Source organism: Carex rostrata, chromosome 10, assembly GCF_964058835.1.
Source record: "Carex rostrata chromosome 10, lpCarRost1.2, whole genome shotgun sequence".
Taxonomy (NCBI): Eukaryota; Viridiplantae; Streptophyta; class Magnoliopsida; order Poales; family Cyperaceae; genus Carex; species Carex rostrata.
In genome coordinates this window covers 11,220,703-11,244,317 of record NC_135927.1, presented here as the reverse complement: position 1 = coordinate 11,244,317, position 23,615 = coordinate 11,220,703, and the positions used below count along the sequence as shown (strand labels likewise).

Below are 23,615 nucleotides of genomic sequence, written 5' to 3'. Positions count from 1 at the left end.
AAATGTTGAAAATACGTACAATACAAAATATAATTGATCCCACAGAAAATCTTACGAAAATTTACGAAATAGTATTACACTTCAAAATATCAAACATGTGTTTCATACAAGGAGAGGAAAGCAAGAAAATATATAGGTCTCTTGATCATGATGAACATGATGTGATACGAAAGAAAGTGGAGATTTCAAATATTTTCATTTTTTGTATTTCAATCATGTCTCTATTTTTAACTATTTTTAAGAACTTTAATAATTAAAAATTTAAAACTTAAAAGTCAAGCTAAAACCGTTGGACATCTACTCATTTTATCTATATACGTGTAAAACATTGTAACATTTCAACTTTATTTTAATTATCATCAAGAACTTATAAAAACGTACTAATGTGAATAATTTTTAGATGTTGATTTTTTTAATGATTAATTCACATGAAAACAAAATTGAAATGTGATATTTTTTATGAGCACATAGAGGAAATAGCATAGATCACATCTAACAGTTTTATTTTACTGTTTATAATTTAAATTTTGATTTATTAACATTTTTAAAAATGAAAGTACAGTGGAAACACAAAAAATAGAGGCATTTGAACTCTAAATATAAAAAAAAAAAAACATGTTTATGAGCTAGCTATAAATTAATTTATGATTTGATATAAAGGAGTAATGAGTAATGGCCTCGTATATATACGGTGCAGATTAGAGTGGAAAAAACGTGGTGTTGTGACTAATACATCATAATTTTGGTTTCGTGCTGTGTCATATCGTCATTAAGTTAATTTTTTACATGTTGTATTGTGTCGTAATCAAAATATCAAGGGATCATCACGGCAGGCGAATGGTCACACCACCTGAGTCATGCTGTGCCCAAACGTGTCATGACTAAACGTGATTCGCGTGATCATTTGATCATAATTTAGGTTAGTTTATTCAAGATTCACCATTTGATGAAAATCTAACGGTCCTAATTACACGTAACTCGTGTAATCACGTAGGTGCTGTGACTAAATATTTTACGTAATATGCCGTGTTAAATTTTTTAAAAATAATTACAATACACAAATAATCACAGTACATAATTATAATGCGTAACCGACGCACGATATGTGTATCGTGTTGTTCCGTACAGTAACTGTAACGTACCGTTGATGTGTATACACCGTCGTTTCTAGACTTCGTAAAAAAATACTTTATTTATTTTAATGGGTATAGAGCTTAGATTCTAGACTCCGACGGTTCAGTGGTCCACTCCCGTGATCTAAGGTAACAAAATACTTTTGTTTAGATTTGGACTGCCCAATCTAGGGGTGTAAACGGTCGGATACGGATCGGATAGTGGTTTTTCCGTATCCGTATCCGTTATAATTTTTTGGATACGGATACGGATACTGATAGTCTCGGATACGGATCGGATATTAAACGAATACGGATATGGATCGGATATCGGACGGAAACAAATACGGATATGAATATAATTCGGAAAATTAAAATAAATTACTAATATACATTTTAATAAAGAATAACATTTAACTATAACTTCTTTCATTCATAAATTAGATGATGCCATTATGGATTATCACCTAAAAAAGTAAAATTTAGACAAAAACAATATAAATAAGTCTATTCTATCATAGGCCTTTAACAACATAGTATAATTTGTGTATTAGGGTCTTTTTAGTTTTTACCCATTGTTTTACCATATGATAAGAGATGGAACTAAATAGCTTTTATCCCTCAAACAATGTGTATAAAAAGTCAAAAATGTCGGATTGAAAAAAAAAATGAAAATTTACATAAAAACCTAGAAACAAACTTCTCAGAGTACTGGGAAGAGTTAAGAGAAGGAAACTGAAATAGTACACAGAGAGTCCAACGAGAGCAAAATTATTATCCAAGTAGTAAAGAGATTTAGAAGTATCTTCAGAGAATTTGTGTGCTTGACTTTGAACAACAGCAAGTGGAAAATAATATCAAACAATGGAGATGGTTGTCAGTTGAGGCTTGTAGAGGAAGCCAAAATAAAATATATTATTTATCTAAGTTAGTCAAAGTAGGAAAAGTTGAATGACGAAGGAAATAAAAATTAAAATATATCACTGTGTATGTCTCTATGGGAGATTTGGACTGATTGGAGAATTCGGATACCTGAATTAAATAAGTTGTCGGATACGGATAATTATCCGTATCTGGATCCGTATCCGATTCAATATTCAAAATCATATCCGCATCCGTATCCGGTAAAAAATTATTCGAATCCGGATCCGTATCCGAATATCCGAATCCGGATGAATGCGGATAATATCCGATCCGTTTACACCCCTAGCCCAATCAGAATTCGTACGAGTATTAAAGCGGCTCTGCGCATTCACCTAATCCGGATTCCTATTGTACGGTCGTGATCTAAACAAAAATATTCTGTTACCTCAGAGGAAATGGATTCAGCGAGGCTCTAGCTCTGATAGTTACCGCTAAATCTCAGCCGTTCATATTCCTGCGACTAGGATCATCCCGTCGAGAATCTTTGTGCGGACTGAGCAATTGCTACTTGTGTAGATCAGGTGTACCTATATTTAATAGACCAAAGAGCATTTCATTTTTACTCGTCCAAAGCAAAACAAAGTCTCAAGCTTAGCCAATAGCCATTAATAAGTGAGTACAATAAACCGTCGTTTCTCTACCTTTTTTCTTTTCTGATCTCGATTCATGTCGTTTTGCTTCTTATGACATTAGATCTCACCACGTGTAGCTTATTTTGAATAGAATAAATATCCCAACCATCGATTCCATCGCTACTTTCTAGACTTCCGGTCTCTTTCTCTCTCGCTTTCTCGTTCTCTCGTTCTCTCCTCCTCTCTCAGCCATGACGGAGGCAAACGGAGAGAAGGTGACCACCAACGGCGCCGTGAAGGAGTCCAAGGAGACGGTCTTCACCGGTACGGAATACTCCGGGTTCAAGACCATGTTGTCGCTTGCCATCTGGCTTGGTGGCATCCACTTCAATGTGGTGCTTGTGCTATTGGAGCTCTTCGTTCTTCCGCATCGCATCGCTTTGATGTCGGTTTCGTTTTCTTTTCTTCCAATTTTGTCCCTTGGTTTTTTGTACTAACTACATGTTTGACACTGGATTTATTGTAGGATTATTGCGGTACAGTTGTTCTTCATGGTGATTCCCATCGATGATAAGAGTAAATTGGGGAGGAGATTGTGCGGGTGAGAGAAATCTCTTTCTGACAAAAGTTGGGGGTATTTATCTATGTTTTCAGTAATCCAATGTTTTTGTTTCTACAGATTTATATGTAAATGTGCCTGTGGTTATTTCCCAGTTACGCTTCATATGGAGGATATAGATGCATTTGATCCAAAGAAAACCTACGGTGAGATGTTACTCTTTAGTGTTTTTTCTTTTTTTTTCTTTTTTCAAACTGATTGAGATAAAGTTAACTTCAAATGGAAGTTGCAATTAATTTTTTTATGAATAGACAGTAGTAAAGGTAGCACAAGAACAGTTTTTTTTAGTGTCAGGTGCCATTGGAAGAGAAACTTGGGATAAGTTTATATCTGCACATTGTTCCCATTTTGCTCATCTAGTTTTTACTTTTGCGGTGGTCGACTCAGGAACTACAAGAAATAATATTAATTGGAACTTACTCCAATTAACATTACCAAAATCTTGCTTCATTGGAATTTCTCCTTAAACATCGTATCCCATTTTGATTTTGGCTATTCTAATCTTGATATGTCAATTTCATAATTTGGCAAATAAGCTTACTTAGTTGAATTTTATAGTGTTTGGATTTGAGCCACACTCAGTTTTACCAATTGGGATCTGCGCACTGTCTGATCATGCGGGTTTCATGCCTCTGCCTAAAACCGTTGCCCTTGCTAGCAGCGCTGTAAGGTTCCATTCACTCTTTTCCTATTAATTTCTCTTTTTTGTTTTTCAGTTGTTTTATGTGAGGACATCAAATATTTAGAAGATTTTATCTTAAAAGGTTTTCCTCCAAGCGGTTTTTGCGTTTTACAATCTGTTGTCATCATATAAATTTTCCAAGTTCCTCAGCATGCTCCTTTTATTATGTTAATTATTTTATTATTATAATAAGTAATTTGATGTGTGCATCTTTGTAACCTGGGAACTTGTTTGTGGCGTGTGCCGGTAATATCTATGTATGGTTTGTAAAAATCGTCAACCTTTTTGCCTCAAATTTTGTGAAATGCATGTTGAAGTACATGGTGCAAGAGCATAGTGCTGAGCATAAACTTGGTAAAAAATTATGGTCGGCTTTGTATTTGAATCCTGTGTAGGCAATCCTTCAGTACTTTAGGTTAGCTTTCTCTTTGGTAAACTTGAGCATTCAAGTTTATGTCCTGCTTTATTTGGCTTTTAAAAAATTTAATTAGATCCATTGAAATTTTATTGAATTTTTTTTTTCTTCAAGTTTTTTATATAGTCTAGTCCTCGTAAATTATCAAAGGTGTGCCTGTAGCCTAGTGGTTAGAATTTCACATTGTGAGTGTGGAGACTTGGGTTCAAATCCCACCTGCCACGCATTAAACATTTTTGCATTTTATGTTTCAGCCGTCCTACCAATCTAAATTTTTTAGTTCTGCTCCTGTGGGTTTAGGTATTCTGGACTCCATTTCTGAGGCAAATATGGACATGGATGGGTCTGGTTCCCGCTTCTAGAAAGAGCTTTTATTCAAATCTAGCTCGCGGAAATAATTGTGTTGTCGTACCAGGTGGTGTCCAAGAGATGCTATATATGGACTCCACTTCTGAGGTATGTCCCAGTGCTTAACTCAGGTTAATATCACTTGTACCTTATGATTTTATTGTTCACTTCCATTTGATGCAATTTTCAGAAGTGCAGATATGGACATTGTTCACTTTTGTTTTTGATGATTTTTCCTAAAACAAACTATAATTGTTAAAAAGAAAGAGTGGTTTGTTACTGCTTGATAAGATACCGGGATCCTAGTAGTTGATTTTCTAGATAGCTTCTTGTTTGGTACTGTGCAATTTGTTTTTTTTAGGCTTTGAGTGTGTTTGGCACCAAGATAGGATCATAAAAGAACTATGTTATATTCTTCTTTGGTTGTGCACTTAAATTTTTTTTTTTTTTTTGAATTTATTTGCATTGCAAAGTACGTCACTGTAGTTATCTTTGCAGTGAAAGCCAAAGGTTCTCTGTTAATAAGGTTGGTTGTTGTGCATTTTTCATATTTCTATGTTTTTGTGTAATGCAACATACCAAGCTTTTACTTTGCTTGGACATTTATTGACAAATTGATTATAAGAAAGATATTCTATCAACATTTATTGACAGATTAACTATATAGAATTTTACCAATCTGTACCAGTCTTGATACCTGAATTTACTCCATGTAGGGAATATGACCAAATGCAAACTGGTTATAATATGATCCTACCAATAAGATACTATAGTGTGACTTGTGATGGTGAATTTATATTTTAATATAACAGGTTGCTTTCCTAAAAGCAAGAAAAGGATTTGTGAAAGTAGCAATTGAGATGGGCTGCCCCCTTGTACCAGCATTTTGTTTTGGTCAGGTAAAGAGCACCTTTTAGGTTTTACTAAATAAAAGCTATCAATTTTGGTTTCTTTTTTTAAAAAAGGTTGGTATTTCTGCCACTGTTCTTTCTTTAGAAACAAGTCTTATAGCTACTGATTCTAGTTGAGGTTCTTTTTTTTAGAAGAAAAGTGGGCCACAGATTTCTGTTGAAAATGAAACCAGTATAATTTCCAAAAGGAAAGGAAACAACTTAGCTACTATCCCAGATGTTTAGCATTTGTTTTTTATCAATGCAATATCTATTTTTAGTTGAGATTTTAGCCAACCAGGTCTAGTCATGTATGTCAGATATATGGTATCAAAATTATGACCTGAATCCTTTCTGATTTGGTTTCACCTATAAGTCTAGCATTTTAAATGTATCCAGCCCACTTTTGGAGGCCCATGAATAGGTTGGGTTAATAAGTCAAAAGGTCTATGTTGAAAGTATTGCTTCACAGAAAATTTTAATATATCAAAATAAGGAGCCTCGGCATGACCAAACAGGTCCAATGTAGCCAAAATCAACACATCAACAGTTAAATTGATAGCTCCAGTCTAATTTCCCCTGTTCCAAACATTTTAAATAATATCCATTTTGTTATTAATTGTTCATTACTGAACATATAATGCGATCTGTAATAGAAACCTCTTTTGTAATTGGTGCAGAGTCATATATACAAGTGGTGGAGGCCGGAAGGGAAAATATTTGTGAAGATTTCTAGAGCGATTAAGTTCACACCGCTTGTATTTTGGGGAAGATGGGGGTAACCCTTTTATGCTTTGATCAAACATTTCATTTTCATATAGAGGATGTACCGTCTTACTCTTTGGTTATTATTACCATTTATTTTGTTCATTTTATTTGTAGGACACCTATTCCATACCGAGTGCCTATGCATGTGGTGATTGGTACGCCCATTAAAGTCAAGCAAAATCCCCAACCTACCTATGATGAGGTAAAGTATTATTATAAACCTAATATGTTAGGTTTCCAGCATATCATTTATTGTACTAGATTTTGGCATTAATAGAACAAAGAAATACCAAAGTTCTACAGAAGGATCACATTGAGCCATTTAGGGAAAATGTTACCTTATTGCCTCATCTCCTTTGCTTTTGTAGCATCTGATTTTATGAAATCAGGTTTTTTTTGCCTTCTGATTGATATGAGTGCTATCCTTGAGTCAACCCAAGAGTATGCAATCATCATGAAAATTATAAAAACAAGTTTTAATTTGAGATGTCCAGTTGTTGGGTATGAGGCCTTGCTCTTTTACGTTCATATAATGGTGCTCCTTCAGTATGGGTAAAACCGGTTTGAATAATAACTGTCATCTCTGGACTAAATTTAAAAAAGAAAAATTATCTTGTGATGGCAGATAAATGAAGTGCATTTGCAATTTGTGGCAGCAATGGAGAAGCTTTTTGACAAGTACAAGGGCCGTGTAGGTTATGAAGATCTCCCTCTTAGAATTTTATAGCTTTATAAGTTCCAAATCAACAAAATAAATCTATAATTACTCCTGTCATAAATCATGTAATAATGTAGTTCGGAATTTGTGAATACTGTGCTCTACGTAATTGATTTCTAAGTATATAAAATTTTCAATTATTAAATGGAGTGGCGTCTAGTGGTACTGAGATTTTTATTAACTTCTCGTTCTAATTATGATGTTTCGTGCAATTAAAATCGGTAGATTTATGTAAGGTATAAAAATCGCAACATGGTATTTAGAGCGTTCTATTTTTAATTGGATGTCCACCATGCAACATATTTAACTAAACATACTAAGATCTTCATCTGCAAAATTATAAATTAACGAAACAATTTTAGTTTTTTATTATGTTGCTGTCTTACTGAGTGCATGTTATAATGTTTTTGGTTTTTTCTTTTGTCTCTGTTTTTGTTTTGAACAGTTGTAAAGATTTGCCGTATTTGATTTTAGTACCAATTTTAAGTACCAGGTTATATGCTATGGTTTCTGATTTTAATAGAATTGGTTGTATATACCACTATTTTTCAAAAAAAAAAAAAAGAGCATGAAATGGCTCCGAAATGAAGTTCACCTGATTATCGTGAAATCTTTTCAAAGTAAAAAGAAAAGAAAAGAAAAGAGAGATTGAAAGAATAAAGTTTATATCCGTTAGATGCCCAGATTGGCACATATTCTGGTAGAAATTTTGAAGTGCTGCTATATCAACATATGATTTTAAAGGGCAGTTCTGGTGTACTTTCCAACTTTTCAAATATATGATTAGTATTATTCAGATTATATGTATTCATTATTATTTAAATAAAAGGATGTATTAATTTTAAGTCAATTTAGATGTCGTAACCTTCATCAAACAATATAAAATTTCTAATGACGTTTTGATAGATGACCAATCAAATTTGATACATACATTAATTTTTTTGTCGGGATAATATTTAAAAAAAAAAATGAAATCAACGTTTATATAAATCAGATGTACCCGAAAGTTACCGATTCCAAAACTATTCGTTTTGTGAATTGTGAATTGTGAATTTTGAAGAACAAATATCCCACATTGCCCCTATCCAAACGAATTCGCATCCTCTGAGATATCTCATATTTTGCGTGACATTTTGGAAAATCTCAACCGTTGGAATACGTTCCGCGCGAATCTATCCAAACTCGTATATGTACCATCTACCATGGTTTTCAGCGGAGGCATGCGGTTAGCCCAATCTGGTGAATTCGTACTAATATTAAAGGGCCTGAATTTTGATCGTACGATTCAAAAATTAACTCAAACGGTACATCAATGCAGAGGATATGGATTCTCTGGCTAATTTCATTTTCAAAACCAATATTTTAGCTCTGCATAGTATGCAACTGCATCTTTTAAAGCCCTGTTAGTAACGGATGGAGGTGAGCTTTCCCACACTTACCTTTTAAAAAAATTAATGAAAGAAGTGCTCGTAATCCGTCAATCAACAAGAAAATGTGTTAAAAATAGCTGGGCTTGTACCACAATCAAACTTGGACAACCTTTGCACTCTTTAAAGATTTTTATCAGACAATTCCTTATTTTCAGCTTTGCAATTATTGCCTATTTGCACTTAAAACAATAATAATCATATCTGCTAAATATCAGCAGACATCATGTATAACATACACAGCACATCTCAATAACTTGCAACTCATCTTGGAAACATTCAAAAGCACCATCAAGAATTGCTAATAGGTGAATAGTGAATACAAGTATTCTCACCTTGTGGTTATCTTCATATGAAAATGGCCTAGAATCTATTAATCATACTTCGGATCTGAATGCTAAAAGAGTTAACAGTAATACCATCAAAAGTGACTCAAGAAAGACTAAAATTGAAAAGGATTCAAGTTAAATGGTCTGTAAACATATTGAAACAAGGTTCAAATAACAAAAGGGAGAAAATAAAAAAGGATGCGACCATGTCAGCTTTGCAACTTAATACTCCTAACCATAAAACCCCACCCAAATACACCCAAAAGCCTGGAACAACACGGATTGATGCAATTTTGTAACATTGACCCACTCTTAAGACCGTTAAAAATTGATTTTTTTTTTTTTTTTTGAACTACACCTCTAAACCTAAATATATGTGGGGTGTGCGAGACTCCATTCTGGCACACCCGTTAAGGTGGTAGGATGCAAAATAACATAATGCATGCCGGCCTGATAATCAACCAATAACAGACGGGGGCATTTGAACATGGAATAATATTTTACAAATAGAACGAAAAGGCAAGAGAAGCACAAAGGTCTCGTGCCCATTTGCAGAGTTCAGCTCCATCCATTGGGGCCAAACAAACCCTGCATGAGATGCTTTTAAGAGGTCTGTGCTCACCATAAACACAGACAACCTGAAAAAATCATAATTAAATTAGTTCCAAGTTATGGTAAGTTATGCCTTGCAGATATTTATCTTCCCCTTATATAGCAGTCTTGAATCTCGATAATCAACATGAATAAATTGCAAATTAAAACCTAATATGTGGGTGATTTGTATAACATAATCCTGCATATAGAGATGAGTTAATTAAGAAGTTAACCTTCAAGTATCTATCTTTTCTCATTTTAGACAATGAAGTTCCATAAATCTCATGCCAAGAAACGCAATTAGTACCGAATGATAAATCATCGAACAATTTAGTCAAATAAAATAAAATACAATTTTGTCAAACAGGATAGTACTTCCAGTGTGTTACAGTGCATTTAAATCTAATAGGTTTCATTATTAAAGTAATCAAGATTGCTTATTTTATCTTACTGTGACCTGTTCTTTTTTTTGGGAAATCTGATTCTATAGCTACCGATGTTATAGGAAATGTCTCGTATTTAATATATGCACACCAACTCGGAGCAAGTGCATTCTAGGACTATGAAGGTGTTTACCATACTGGAGTTCACCAGAAAATACATTTACATTCAGTACACAAGTATACTGCATTGGCGCTTTGTATAACCATCCATGCAAATTGATTTGCATGTCCTGTCATGCGTGTATAAAATGTAGCTCAGAATCATAAAATATTTTACGGACTACTCGTGTGGATGATTATTTAGAAACTCATAAAATACAAATTTATTCAGAGTCACGTAATTTTTTAAAGAAATTACCTGTAGAATGCAAAGATTGATGGTTTTTGCAAGGACAGAATATGTGTGCTGCCAAAATATATAGATAAATATTGGCACCACTCCTCTTCTTGTCCTGCAGCAATCTATATTGGATACCTACCAATTGGGAAGAATTTAGGACATCAATAAATAATTGTATTACAATTGCCATTCTCAAAAGGAATCCTCCTTTTTTTCTTTTTTTTTTCCTTTTCTAATACCTCAATTTGATCATGCTTGAGTGACCCTATATTAGCCTGCTGCTTGATCTGAGCCATTTTGCACAAATTGGTGAGATGAATGAGCTGGTATTATCAGATGCGGGTGTGGACTTGGTACTGGTGCTGCTAATGTTTAGACATTTAAAAAAAATAATTAGTTAAAAAGAAACTGCTGCAGGAAATATCACTGTAGGCCACAAATGTTTTTCTTCTAATATCTTTTAGTAATAACTATCTATTTCAAATTTTAGAGTACAAGTTTGAACTCATATAAAAACAAAACCCTCCATAGAGCATTTTTCGATGACAAAAAATAAATAATTCTGGGCTTTTAATATTTAGGATTCGGATTTATATAGCCGAGCTTTGTGAAACAGCATAGCACTCCCAAACTCACCAAGAAACCACAAACAAATCTACAACAAAAACAGTAGTTCAGTAAAACTATATAATACATACACTAATATATTAACCAACAGCATATAAGACTCAAAACATTTTACACACAAAATGCTCGTCCTTTGCACATTACTTCTTAGTGGAGATGGAACATACCATGCTAGTTTAGTCTACCAAAAGTTACTGCTAATGCTACCAGAAATGAAAGAAATTTAGTACTAACCAACAATAAAGGGAGCTTGAACTGGAGGCCGTGAAGTAGAGGCAGCACCATTGACGTTTAACCCACTGAACTGTACCAGCTGATGACCTGGCACAGGAGTGTAGCCTTGCACTGCTGTATAGCCAGGCCCACCAGGAGTAGTTGGGCTCATCTGACCATATTGGTACATTCCAGTATTTGCTGTTCCGCCTGGTACACTGTAGATTTGTACATATGGCTGTCCCATGTATGGGTTGTACACATTCTGCTTTTTCCATGAAGATATAATAAGGATTCAGGGAAGCACTTACCAGTAGTGTTATGTTCTGGTTAACCTCAGTTTAATTTTTTTAGTTTTCTTTTTCCTTTTTTGGTTGGTGTTTTATGCGTGTCTAGCTTTCGTCCAAAAAGGTACGAGGGAAATCTAGGCAGTAGGCACTGTACCAGGTGGGTTAAGTCTTGCAATGGTATATCTTGGCAAGTACGATAATACTTCATACTAGAGCAATGCTGCAATATCCTTCACTCATTAATCATTATTTCCCCTCATAGCAATAAAAGGGGGAAGGCTGCCAAACAATGAGGAAAATTTTGGATTTTGTTTTTTACTATGGTTATTTCTGTTTTGCATGGTGGCATAAAACCTAATTGGATTCTATTACACTAAAATAGCCAAAGACAACAATGACTATCCCATCTTCTATTGACAATGTTAAAAGTCTTTAGGTTCTAGAGAAAAACTGTAAATCAGAAACATATATATCTGAAATAAGGACGTTCATGTTTATCAAGTGTGAACATGGAATATGAAAGAATTCCTTCTTAAAAAGTATATTCTTTGTATTTATTACCTGTGGGTAGGTGTACTCTGATCCATATGCAGCATAACTGCATTACAAAACCGATTATTTGTTTTAATAGATCAGCACCATACAACTTTTGAATAATACTAGCACAAATATAAATCTGAGAATAGTTTGACCACTCAAGAATCTCTGCATCACCAGAAACCAGTACTCCAACTAACATACCTAGTTACTGAACCTGGTCACTACTGGTATTACACATAAAAATATAACCGAAGACTAATGACTTACCCATATTGTGGGTATGAATATCCTTGCTGGTAACCATATGGAACGGGTCGCTGATAAGTAGTACCTCCAACATAGAGCCCAGCTGACCTTGGAACTGGTAGACCACCATAATATGGCCCAGCTGACCTTGGCCGTGCTATACAAAACAGATCACAAAGAAAATATTTCTATTGATCTGATACAAAAGCAAATAAATATAGATAGCTATTACTTTTTTTTTTAACCACCTATCTTGTCACATCCTTTCTGTATATGCACTTTTGCTAACTTACTCAACATTTTTTTTTTTGTAATTGCAAACACCAGACAATTTTCATTTTTGCAAATGAACCTATACTGGATCATTTTGCAAAGAACAGCAAACTATAGAAACTCATTTTACATGAACCCAACAAAGAAATAAATTATACCAATGCTTCTAAGTTCACACAATATAGATGACAAGTTCATGCAAATTTGAAACACATTCTTTACTAATTTTGGTAGATTGCGCCCATATTAAATTGAACAAAATAAATTGAATGGATTCAGAAATAATTGTCAAAATTAACAGAATGTGCTATATAGGACTATGTTTAAGGTTAGGTGCTAGTTGCAAGTACCATAAGAATGTTTGGCGCAATTGCAAATGTGATAATTGTTTGTTGTCGTTAGCAATTAGAGCGGAATATATGCTATATGCAAAAATAAGATAAACATAGTGACCAGTTCATAGTGGTATTGGTTTATCTTAACTAAAAGAAAAGTCTGCCACCCGATAGTTTGGTCATGTATGTACTATCAACATGGTAATAACCAAATCAAATCCTTCGAAATGAGTTTGCAATTAAACATAGGTCATGAAACCCAAAGAGCATTATAAGGGTCAAAAAGTCATGGAACCCTTGATGTGTACATAATTGTAACTTCTAAACAACCTCACAAAGGAATCAGAAGTATAACACTGCAATTGATATAAAAAAGTAATCAGTATACTTGGATTGCCAAATACAGAAATTTTTCCTCATTTTGCCCAACTACCAAGTTCCCCAACAACACTAGAAGACACAAAAAAGTTACTAAGAAAATAAAAGGAGTTGTACCATATGAAATAGCAGGAGTAGGTCGGCCCAAGGAAGCCAAATTACAATTGGCTCTTCTCCCATCTATGACAGGGGTGGGGTCCACACACGCCTTTCTAGCAGATTCCGGGTCCCGAAATGTGACCTGCTTATTGTAAAACCCAATAACCCATGCTTAAAGATTGAACTATTATCAGGATAATAATTTCCCATATAGATTAGAAAATGTGAATTAGAAATCATCCGAATACCCCCTATATTCTCCCAACAATAGTATTTAAAACCATCCTTCAAATCTCCAACATTTTGTAAGTAAAACAACAACAAAAAGGAGTATTTGACATCTTCTATACTAGGCTGCTAAATGGAAACCATTTCTTGTCATTTGCAGGGTTGAAACAGGAAACAGCTTATGCTGTTCAGGTCTACATGGTATTTTTGAATATTTTCGAAATATATCCATAAAATTACTGAAAATAGGTGAATAACTCAGAAGTGGGCTACTACTACTAAACTCACTTAAGTTGTGATTGAAGATCGATTTTTTTTTTCAGAATTTTCAAAAGAGAAGTAAAAATTAAATTCTAGGTTTAGTTTAAACAACTCACAAATCCATAACCCTTTGAGCGACCTGAGTTCTTGTCAGTGATCACAACTGCCTCAAGGATATCACCATACTGCTCGAAATGCTGTCGCAGGGCGTCGCTCTTTGTTTCCCAAGCGAGACCTCCTACGAAAACCTGTGAACAGAAAAGCTAATCAAATTGGCTCCTGTTAACAGCGAAAATTAAGATTAAACCTCGAATTCCGAGCGTACCTTGGTGTAGGTAGTGTCTCCAAAGGGAGAATTCATCAAATGAAAACCTGAGTTCGAACTGGAGGTGGATCCAGACCCCGAGCCCGGGCCCGGATGGGGAAACGCCATGGAAGAGCTCCAAAACTAGGGTATTGAGAGGGATTTGAAGGAATCTGGCAAGGAGGAAAGGCGCGGTGAATTGGTTGGGAGATGCGAAGGAAAAAGGGGGAGAGGAATTTTCCTGAGAGATGCGATGAATGATCTCAGAAAAATAAAAAGGAGGAAGAAAATCAATTTAGGCTATCAAAAAGAAAAGAAGAAAAAATAAAAAGAAAATTGATTTAGGGTTTGGCGGAATGTTTTGCTACGCGGTACCGCGAAAAACACCCGGGAAAGGTTGTTGAAGTATTTTCGTTTATAACCTTGTTAATCACTCTAATTATGTAAATAAGATGTTGAATGTATTAGTGTCATTGTTTTGATGAAATAAATTAATAGTGAATGTTAAGGTTATGCTCCAATTTAGGGACGGAGAAGGAAAGGGAGGGACATAAAAATAAATGCACAGTTTGTTTGCATATTTTTAAATTAAAAATAAATGGAAAAGAGGGAAAAGGTAGTGTTTAAAAATATTTTATACCCCCAAATGTATTTTCTTTCCTTCAAATCCGTTCTCTTTTTTTCTAATTATAATAATCTATCCGAAAAATACTAGTTATTTGTATGAATATATCTAAAATGAATTTGAGTTTTTACATATATTTGTATTTCTTAATGTTTAGTTTGTATTTCTGGGATGCATTTTGTTAAATAACAACAAATATATTTCATAGGATGCTTTTATATTTTTATGAATTGTAAATTTGTAGTACAACGTTTTATCATTGATGTAATTTGGGATGAATAGACTCTAAAATGATGCAATGTCTTAAACATCAATGTAATTATGTTCAATGCATATTAAATAGATTACAAATATATTAATAAATATGACTGATGACTTAGATGACAAAATTGTTAACTTGACTTGAGAAAAGATTATTCATTTTATAATTTTTTACTCTCTATAAAATGTTTGCAACGTTCATCAAATGTTCTAATTTTAATAGTTTATGAGAATTCCAAAATATATAGTTAATAAATGGTCGTAACTCTGCTTGTTAAATAACAAATGAACTTGTAAAATTGGAAAATTTAAAAGTGTAAATAGCAATACACACATAATTCTTATCACTACTAATTTTATCAATAAATCATCACACTTGCAATTGCTCATCAAGCCCAGTATATTAGAAACTAGAAGCACGTGATTTTGTTAACTTCTAGTTATATATGTGTAAGGTAACTAAACTGTGCATGAAAATATAATAAAAAAACAAGGTTCTCCGTGCAAATAGCTTGCTAGCTGCCACATCAGACAACTACCTTCAGGGGCAATTTTTCCCTTAACAGAATTTTTTTTTATTTTTTTGGGAAAAGATAAGGGGCCTGGTAGTTAGACTTGGCTAAAATCCTAATTTATTTCATAGCATTTGGTCATATATATTGCATACTAATAATGTAATATTTATCTGACAACTTTTATATTCCTTCCCTGTAAAATATTAATTGGGTGGTTAAACAAATGCAGAGTCTCTTGTGGAGGTCGCTATCATTGCTCCATAAATTGGATCAATCATTTAAAATTAGGAAAAAAGAACTGGCGGACAGGTATTAGAATGTCCTTTTGTTGGGTTTGGGATCCTCTCCAGCAGTGCAGAAACCATGGTACCTTTCCAACTATCTGGATTGTTCATAGTAGATCGGACGGTCTGTATTGATTACTTAATGTGCCCCATCAGATCGGTTATGTAGAGAGAAATTGGGTTCACGATTGATCGGAATCGTCTAATCAGAGAGAGAGAGACGCTCTTTTGCTGTATCATGAATTCAAATATTTTTTTTTTTCCTTCGATGCAGCGATCCGTGTGGCAGCGTAGCAGGTTACAGTTATTTGCGTGTGGCTTTTCTCAAGTTATACTGATGCAATTTCCGATTGACATGAGAATCTGAGATTAGTTGAAACTTTTTTTCTTTTTGACAATAGAGCCTGTGCACAGGGGTGTTTGTCGGTTCTGGTTTAATCAGTTTTAAACTTCTTTTCTTTTTCTACTTAGATAGTTCATAGTTCTGTGTTTTCGGTTAAATTGATCGGTTCGGTTTATTTTTTAAAACCGATTTAATAGTCTAGTTTGGTTTGATTTGGTTTATAAATTTTAAAATCGGTTGGACTTAATTGATTATAATTTTCAAACCCATCACCTGTCCGAACTAAATATTTTAAAAAAATTCAAAAAATACAGCATAATATATACTATTTGGTTCGATTTAAAACCTGTTAAATAAATCCAAACAAAATTTTTAGATCCATCTTTAAAAGAAAATTAAAAAAAAATAACAAAAAAATGTTTATTTTTATAATTAATATCCTATTTCGGTTAATTTGGTTCGGTTCTTATTTAATTCCTATTCTATTTTGGTTCGGTTCAGTTTGACTTTTAAAAAATGAGTAATACTTCGATTTACCTATTTTAGTTTAGTTTGAACCAACCCAAACCGAACCGATGAAATTTTTATTTGTAGTATTTTTAATTTAAAAATTCAAAAGGTAGCTAGTTTCTTCTAAAATTTAGAATTCTAGCAGACACGAGCCTCTCTCAGGTGAGTTTGCGCCTCTCAGCTACAATTTGAGATTTAAAAAAAAATACATGCTATCTTTGAATTTTGAAAATGCTACAAATAAAATGTTCGGCACTTTAAGTTTGGATTTCAAAAAGGTTGTGTTTGAGTGGACGAGATTTCTTCATTACAAGAATGATTTTTTCTATAAAATATTTTTATTGCCACTGATTTAATATAGAAAAATTATAAAGTAGGCTTTCAATTGAGAAATAACTTATAATTTGACAATCATTTTTATGGAACATCGTTCAATTTAATGAGGATTGATCACTTGATAATCTTCAACAATAAAATTTAAATTTGAGATCAAATATTATAATCACGGTCTATACGATGCACATATAATATATATACAAATTGATGAAATTTGATATATGTTCCAACATACATCAAGTTGCTTCAAAAATATTAGCAATTCAAAATTAACGGCCTACATCATCAAATAATATTCAAATTGCATAAAATTTGATTACTAGGTTATCGAATTGCCCAAGAACACACATACAAACTTATATTTAAATTTTCAACTTTATTTGAATTGCTTTGAGATTTTTTTGTCAAAATTGTCAAGAGAACCCTTCTAAAATCTATATATATATATATATATATATATATAATTGAGATCTATGACCTTACAAGTTTATAGTGTGTGAGCATGAACAACGATAAATACAACTTTTCAACCAAATATGTTGTTTAAAAAAAAAATACAACTTTCCGGTGAATGGTTAACCGGATATATTGTTTTGAGTCCGGGAATCCATTGACCGGAAATTTGTCACAAATCTGGTTATTGGATAACCGGATTGAGTATTTTTCAAATTTCATTCAAACAGTGGATAGATTCCGTAATTTTATATTTTTTTTGGGTATTTATAAAAATTTCGGCAGGTTTTTGATGCAGACAAGCCAGTGAACTTAAAAAATATAGAAAATTTCCAAGTATCTCTAATTGATAAACAAATAATATCAAGTGAAATAATGTGAATCCTAATCTTTTTTTATAAAATAAGGTTGTGAAAAAAGGAATTAGATGGAAACAACGAACTATATATGCGTGATAAATAATTCTATGGATACACTCTGAATTTCCTTTGAATAATGACAGATGAACTCACAATAAATTAAAGAACCAAATTATCTCTGATGAACTCAATATTTTTTTTTTTTGGGGTTGCGTAACAACAAATTCGTAGAACTATTCATTGAAAACAACATCAATCACTGTTCAAAATATTATAATTTAGATCACACAATTATGTGTGTGCTGTACATACGTTGTCATGCATAAGTCGTGGCTGTGTTTTTATTGCAGAGGCCCACAGGTCAGGGGTACCGGGGTTCTCATTTCAAGAATATTTTCTCAGTTTATGACATAACCCAGAGTAACGGTGAACTTTGCTAACAAAGATGATGAAATTTGGGCTTCTTGGTCGATTTTTTTAGATGTTGAATCAAATCAGGCCCCCGGCCCAAATGGAATATTAGCCAGACTATTGCAGAAATTTGGGCCTTAATTTCAACCCATAATCATGCCTCAGATCACAGCTTTCTTTCAAACCTCAAACATGCCAAGCCAACAGAGATATCTGGATCGAATCTCGCAGACTATCAACCAATAAGAAGTGTATGCAATGTGTTAACAAACAGAGAGGCAAATTTTGGTGATGAAAGCCAAACGAAGTTAACAAACAGAGAGCCAAATCATAATAACAAAATTTGATAACAGTAAGCCAAAATTTGGAGGGATTCCTTCAAGCTTTCTCCTTCTCTTTCAAAGCGCAAGAAAGAAAAAAAAAAGTGGTGGAGACGAAGTCACAAAGAGTCGGCGAAGGATTGAAATTCTTATTAATTCGGACAAACAAACCGAGTTTCATTCGGATTCAATTAGACTCGTTAATCAAACAAAATAATGAAAATCAGAATCAAACTGCATAGACAGCATATTGAACCGAGTTTGGTCTGGTAAGCATCAGACACCCCCCTCTTCCTTTATTCAGTCATCAATTTCTTATTTTCTCTGGGCCAATCCTTTATATTTTTCTTTGGATTTCGGCTTGTATCCAAGTTTTCGACTCCCTTTTCTTTGGACCGACCAACTTTGTGGCTTCCTGATGCCTCTCGATTTTACACTATTCCCTGAGGTTATTCCTCTAACGGTAGTGAAGAAAGTATATGACCTGACGTGACTAACATTATAATTTCGTCATGTCACATGATTAATTTTTCTAACGTGATGTGATGTGACGTGATTTAAATTGGTGAAGAGACAATCACATCATGTGTGTCATGCCATGACTACACATCACTTGATCAAACATGACTTGACTGGTTATGTTTACTTATTATTTTATAAATTTTAAGTTAGCTCATTTGAAAAAATAAAAAAAAATGTTAAAAAGTAAGAGAATTTTGTAAAATAAATTAAAATAAAGAAATAATTTTAAAAAATTTGATCACGTAGCATGACATGAACTAAGAAAGAAAAGAAATAAGAACAAGTTTCAGGATTGGAAAAACAAATAACCATGCAATTGAATAGAACTGAGGACAGCATAACACGAAACATTCCTTTTGAGAGTAGAAGAGCAAGTGCATGGGAATTTATTGATTATATAAGCTTCTTCTGTTTACTTGTGAACTCCTTGGATGAAGCTGCTTAGAGATCTAGCTCCCCTTTCTCTCTGAAGGTTGAATTTTGAAATAAACAAGACGACCCTTGTTTTTTTTTGCTAAATTCGTGATGTGTTATCTTCTGAGTTGGCTTTGCCAGAAAGAAAGTTGCAGCTCTTGATTGTATCAAGGAAGAAAGAAATCTTTTGATTGTTCTGCTTCTCGGATCTACTCATTTTTTATTTTATTTCCTTTTTCTTTCCTTTTTTTTTTCTTCTTCTTTTCTGGATTCTCTACTGGTTCTTCAGTGGATCCTCAGCCCCAGCTTTTTCTTCGTTTCTTAGTTCGTCTTTGTTGCGAACTTTTTTATTCAATTTAATCAGGGGAGTTCATCCTTGATTGTTGTGGTTGGTTACATTTAATTTCGCAAAAAAGCTGTTTTTTCTTTTGATTTGGTAATTTTCCTGCTATCTGATATCATGTTAATTTGAGAAACAAAAAGTATTGAACTGTAATTGTTTTATTAAATTGATTGTGATGTTACTGCTTAGAAGAGTTTATATAGACAAACTAGTTGCTATATTTGTCTAATTTGCTACTAGTGGTTGTAGGCTTTTCTAATATTCATGATTGATAACACAAACTTAGAAGGTAATATTTGTAAGATTATATATATCTGTGCTGCTTCTCCAAGTCTATTTAATTATGTGTAATTTTGATTTTTTTTTATTTATTAAAGTGAGGTAAAGACCTCACCAGTTTCCATTGAAACTTGACTATTTTCAAACCGGTACCAAATTACTGGTACCAGTCTGAGCTTTTTGTACAACTAAGAACAGCACAAAACCTTTTACATTCTAACCCTTGTTTTTCCTACTTATTACAAAAACCATAGCATATCAGTAAACATAGTAATTAACTAATTAAGTCTAACAATTCACTCCCTTAAGAGCTAAGCTCCAATTCTGAATCTATGTAATTTTGTTATTAATCTTCAACAAGCTTTTTGAATGAGTTTAGCTGGCATAGCTTCCGTTAGTGCTGATGGAAAGGAAAAACAAGTTTCAGGAGAGTAGAAAGTTGGAAAAATAAATAACCATGCAATTGAATAGAACTGGGACAACATAAGATGGTACATTCCTTTGAGAGTAAAAAAAAAAAGTAAGTGCGAATTGATTATATAAGCTTGCTAATAATAAAGTGAAAACAATTTTCCATGAGAAGCATTAAAGTATCTTAAAAGGATGATATTATATTAATAAGCTTGTTAATATTGATAGAAGAAGATCCATCACTCTTGATGCAAAGAGATGCTTCATGTTTCATACCTCTCATTCTTTCTCTAATTTCAACACCTTCATCCTCTTTCATCAACCGTTTGATTGTCTTTTCAATTATCCCTCTCTCTAGTTTTCCCTCTAACCCAATACCAACCTTCCAAACATGTGTGACATATCGAGCATTCCCCATTTGATCGCCAAAATGAGGCCAACAGATCATGGGGACCCCTTCACAGATAGCTTCCAGTGTTGAATTCCAGCCGTTATGTGTCCAAAAGGCGCCAACTGAGGCATGTGCCAAGACCTCCTTTTGTGGGGCCCAACTAACTATCTTCCCACGGCCACTTGTCACTGCGACAAACCCGTCAGGTAAATCAACCTTATTTCTTCCGAGGATTGAACCCGGTCGAACCACCCAAATAAAAGGCTGGACACTGTTAGCCAAACCCCAAGCAGTCTCCATGAAATCCTCATAGTTCATGTAAGCGACGCTACCAAAACTCACATAAAGCACAGAGCCGACAGCTTGTGTGTCCAACCATTCTAAGCAACTATGATCTTGATCCAGCAAACAGCTTCTGGAAGGGGGACTGAACTTATGGAGAGGACCAATACAAAATACTGGAACCGGTACTGCTCTTTGGAACTTCTCTACCTCTATACTGTCAATGGCATGAAAAGTGTTAACAATGACCCCCGAGGATGCTCTTATAGCATCGATACCCTTCATGAAGAATTCAGGTAACACTTCATAGCTGCGATTGCCAATAAGTGGCAAGTCCCTCATTTGGAGAGGGGCAATTTCAATCACTGGCGTGTTCAATTGTGATTCTGTTAAAAATTGAAGTGAAGAAGATAATAAATTACAATAATGCACATGTAACATGTTGTAATCTATAGTGGTTATTGTTGAGCAGTAAATCTATATGAGTACTAAGTACTAACCTTGCACTGGTATGCGACCTTTCTGGACCAACTGAGGAAATGTCATGAACCAATTTAAAGAGGCTGCACTACCGGTCCTAAGAACAAAAGTTGGAACTCCAAGCCTATTCGCAAGATGTTGCAAGTTGTACCAGTGTGTGTCCCGAATCAAGCATGCTACGGGCTCTTCATTTTCGTCAGAAAGAACGCTTGTCAAAGAATTATAAAATAGCTGCTCACAACTATTGTTCCAAGCCATCATTCGAGGCACTGCGTCATCAAGCCCAGATATGAATCGGTTTGATATTTCTCCATCTTCGACCAAGATGAAGCGGTACAAAGGGTATTTGGTGGAATCGATGGGGTCGTAGCTGGTACTGTGAAAGATGGTGATGGAGAAGCCGCGAGAATGGAGAATTGCAGCAATTTCTAACATGGGATTAATGTGGCCTTTATAAGGCAATGGAAACAATAGCACTCTTTTTCCCATGAATTCTTTAGTAAGTGATCCTTCGATTGAGAACAGAGGTTACAAAGTCAAACAGAGACTACATATATAATCATATATCTTGTTTGCTTTGCACATGCCAGTGTTCTTGAAGTGGGAGGAGGTGGAGTTGAGCGTGGAGAAATCGAGGCCGGACAAGGAGAAGGGATGACGGCGGCGGGACTTGACAGGGTGGGGTGGGGTCAGGACAGAGAATGCCAGGGAAGAAGCGATCCGGACAAAGAGGTGGGATTGGGGTTTGTGTTCTATGGTTGTGCTGTTTGGGATAAGGAAGGGAAATGAGAGGTCAGATTGTAATTTGTAACTTGCCAAAAATTAGTTTTCTAACCCAACAATAACCGTTCAGTAGTTGCCGTTAGTGTTAATACATTTTAAAGCTACGGTGTGATGTGCTCACCAAGAGAATTTGGTGAACACATTTTCAAAAGTATATTGGATCGACTTTAAACTCTAAATTCAAGCCGTTGAAATCTATGTACTTCATGAGTGATGTATGTACATATAAAATTTTAAAAGTTTTGAATTTATTTGCTACATGATCAAGTGGTCAAAGAAATGATAAAAATTGTATATATAAAACAACTTATAAATTAAGTTATAAAAAGTTTATTTCTTTGACCGCTTGACCTTATAAAAATAAACTTGAAACTTTAAAAAAAAATCATGTACATGCATCACTCATGAAGTACAAGGATTTCAACAGTTTGGATTCAGCGTTTGAAGTCGATCCGATATACTTTTGGAATTGTGCTCACCAAACTCTCTTGGTGAGCACATCACACCCTAGCTTTGCTCACTGTTAGTGATAACTGCAAGTAATTTACGGTATTGCCATCATGGCTAAACACTAAACGGTAGTTCAACAGAACAGTCAAAGTATCGTTAGTCATGTACATTTTTGCAGAGTGCTCTAGTATGGATATAAATTAAAAAAAAAATAGATATATGCCCATTATAACTTGTTAATTTATAAATTTTCTCATTCAAAGTTCAAAATTAGTTATTTTCTCATCAAAATACACATTATATATAGAGTAGGGTTAAAATGCCCCATTGTTTTTTGCCCCAACCATGTCCCATCTCTATATCTTCGTTTACAAAGTTCAAATAGTCGATCCGAATCTTTCATCTTGTTCTACATATTAAAGTGTGCTTAGAGACCAAATTTTATATTTTTTGAAATTTTTTACTATTTTTTTAGATAGGTACAAAATCACTGTTTTTGGATGGTCCAGATGTAATGATTTTGTACCTATCTAAAAAAATAGTAAACAAATTCCAAAAAATATAAAATTTGGTCTCTAAGCACATTTTAATATGTAGAACAAGATGAACGGTTCGGATCGACTATTTGAACTTTGTAAACGAAGATATAGAGATGGGCCATGGTTGGGGCAAAAAACAATGGGGCATTTTAATCCTACTCATTAAATAAAGGAATGATAATAAAATATGTTGTGATTTAGTGGTTTGAAACTTAATTCAAAAGTGTTGAGATGAGAGTGCATGAATTCAAATCCCACGTATAGCAAATAATAAAGGGCGCGGGATGGTTCCTCTTTTTTCTCTTTATTATTACAACGCAAAGAAGCGT

General features: G+C 34.0%; 3 protein-coding genes across 4 annotated transcripts; 1 reads left to right on the top strand and 2 right to left on the bottom strand.

The window, feature by feature from the left end:
• The first annotated feature begins 2,593 nt into the window (after positions 1–2,593).
• On the top strand, positions 2,594–7,193 carry DGAT2 (diacylglycerol acyltransferase family). The gene is made up of 9 exons (XM_078309265.1): positions 2,594–3,053; positions 3,135–3,209; positions 3,288–3,373; positions 3,786–3,892; positions 4,625–4,780; positions 5,485–5,571; positions 6,243–6,340; positions 6,445–6,532; positions 6,956–7,193. The coding sequence occupies exons 1-9, from the start codon at positions 2,860–2,862 to the stop codon at positions 7,055–7,057; spliced, it is 993 nt and encodes a 330-aa protein (XP_078165391.1). The 5' UTR covers positions 2,594–2,859; the 3' UTR covers positions 7,058–7,193.
• A 1,753-nt stretch (positions 7,194–8,946) lies between these two features.
• Positions 8,947–14,392, bottom strand: LOC144560549 (uncharacterized). 2 transcript variants are annotated; one of them, XM_078309778.1, is made up of 9 exons: positions 13,997–14,392; positions 13,788–13,919; positions 13,201–13,324; positions 12,119–12,254; positions 11,873–11,909; positions 11,043–11,286; positions 10,421–10,546; positions 10,200–10,316; positions 8,947–9,442 (listed from the first exon to the last, which is right to left on the bottom strand). In XM_078309778.1, exons 1-7 carry the CDS (start codon positions 14,102–14,104, stop codon positions 10,452–10,454), a joined length of 876 nt encoding a protein of 291 aa, XP_078165904.1. In that variant the 5' UTR covers positions 14,105–14,392; the 3' UTR covers positions 8,947–9,442; positions 10,200–10,316; positions 10,421–10,451. The 2 variants fall into 2 exon arrangements, with proteins under 2 accessions (XP_078165904.1, XP_078165905.1); XM_078309779.1 differs by having other exon boundaries at positions 10,421–10,543; positions 13,997–14,272.
• A 5,997-nt stretch (positions 14,393–20,389) lies between these two features.
• Positions 20,390–22,267, bottom strand: LOC144560821 (UDP-glycosyltransferase 76B1-like). Its single transcript, XM_078310060.1, has 2 exons — positions 21,535–22,267; positions 20,390–21,420 (listed from the first exon to the last, which is right to left on the bottom strand). Exons 1-2 carry the CDS (start codon positions 22,001–22,003, stop codon positions 20,546–20,548), a joined length of 1,344 nt encoding a protein of 447 aa, XP_078166186.1. The 5' UTR covers positions 22,004–22,267; the 3' UTR covers positions 20,390–20,545.
• Between the last annotated feature and the right edge of the window lie 1,348 nt (positions 22,268–23,615).

Bases quoted from the DNA above. Each gene is read 5' to 3' on its own strand.
- DGAT2 (XM_078309265.1), top strand. From the start codon at position 2,860: ATGACGGAGGCAAACGGAGAGAAGGTGACCACCAACGGCGCCGTGAAG. The intron at 3,054-3,134 runs GTCGGTTTCGTT...GATTTATTGTAG, and splicing joins CCGCATCGCATCGCTTTGAT to GATTATTGCGGTACAGTTGT. The intron at 5,572-6,242 runs GTAAAGAGCACC...TAATTGGTGCAG, and splicing joins CAGCATTTTGTTTTGGTCAG to AGTCATATATACAAGTGGTG.
- LOC144560549 (XM_078309778.1), bottom strand. From the start codon at position 14,104: ATGGCGTTTCCCCATCCGGGCCCGGGCTCGGGGTCTGGATCCACCTCC. The intron at 13,325-13,787 runs GTGAGTTGTTTA...TACAATAAGCAG, and splicing joins GCTCAAAGGGTTATGGATTT to GTCACATTTCGGGACCCGGA. The intron at 10,547-11,042 runs GTTAGTACTAAA...TCTAAACATTAG, and splicing joins TCAAGCTCCCTTTATTGTTG to CAGCACCAGTACCAAGTCCA.
- LOC144560821 (XM_078310060.1), bottom strand. From the start codon at position 22,003: ATGGGAAAAAGAGTGCTATTGTTTCCATTGCCTTATAAAGGCCACATT. The intron at 21,421-21,534 runs GTTAGTACTTAG...AATTTTTAACAG, and splicing joins AGGTCGCATACCAGTGCAAG to AATCACAATTGAACACGCCA.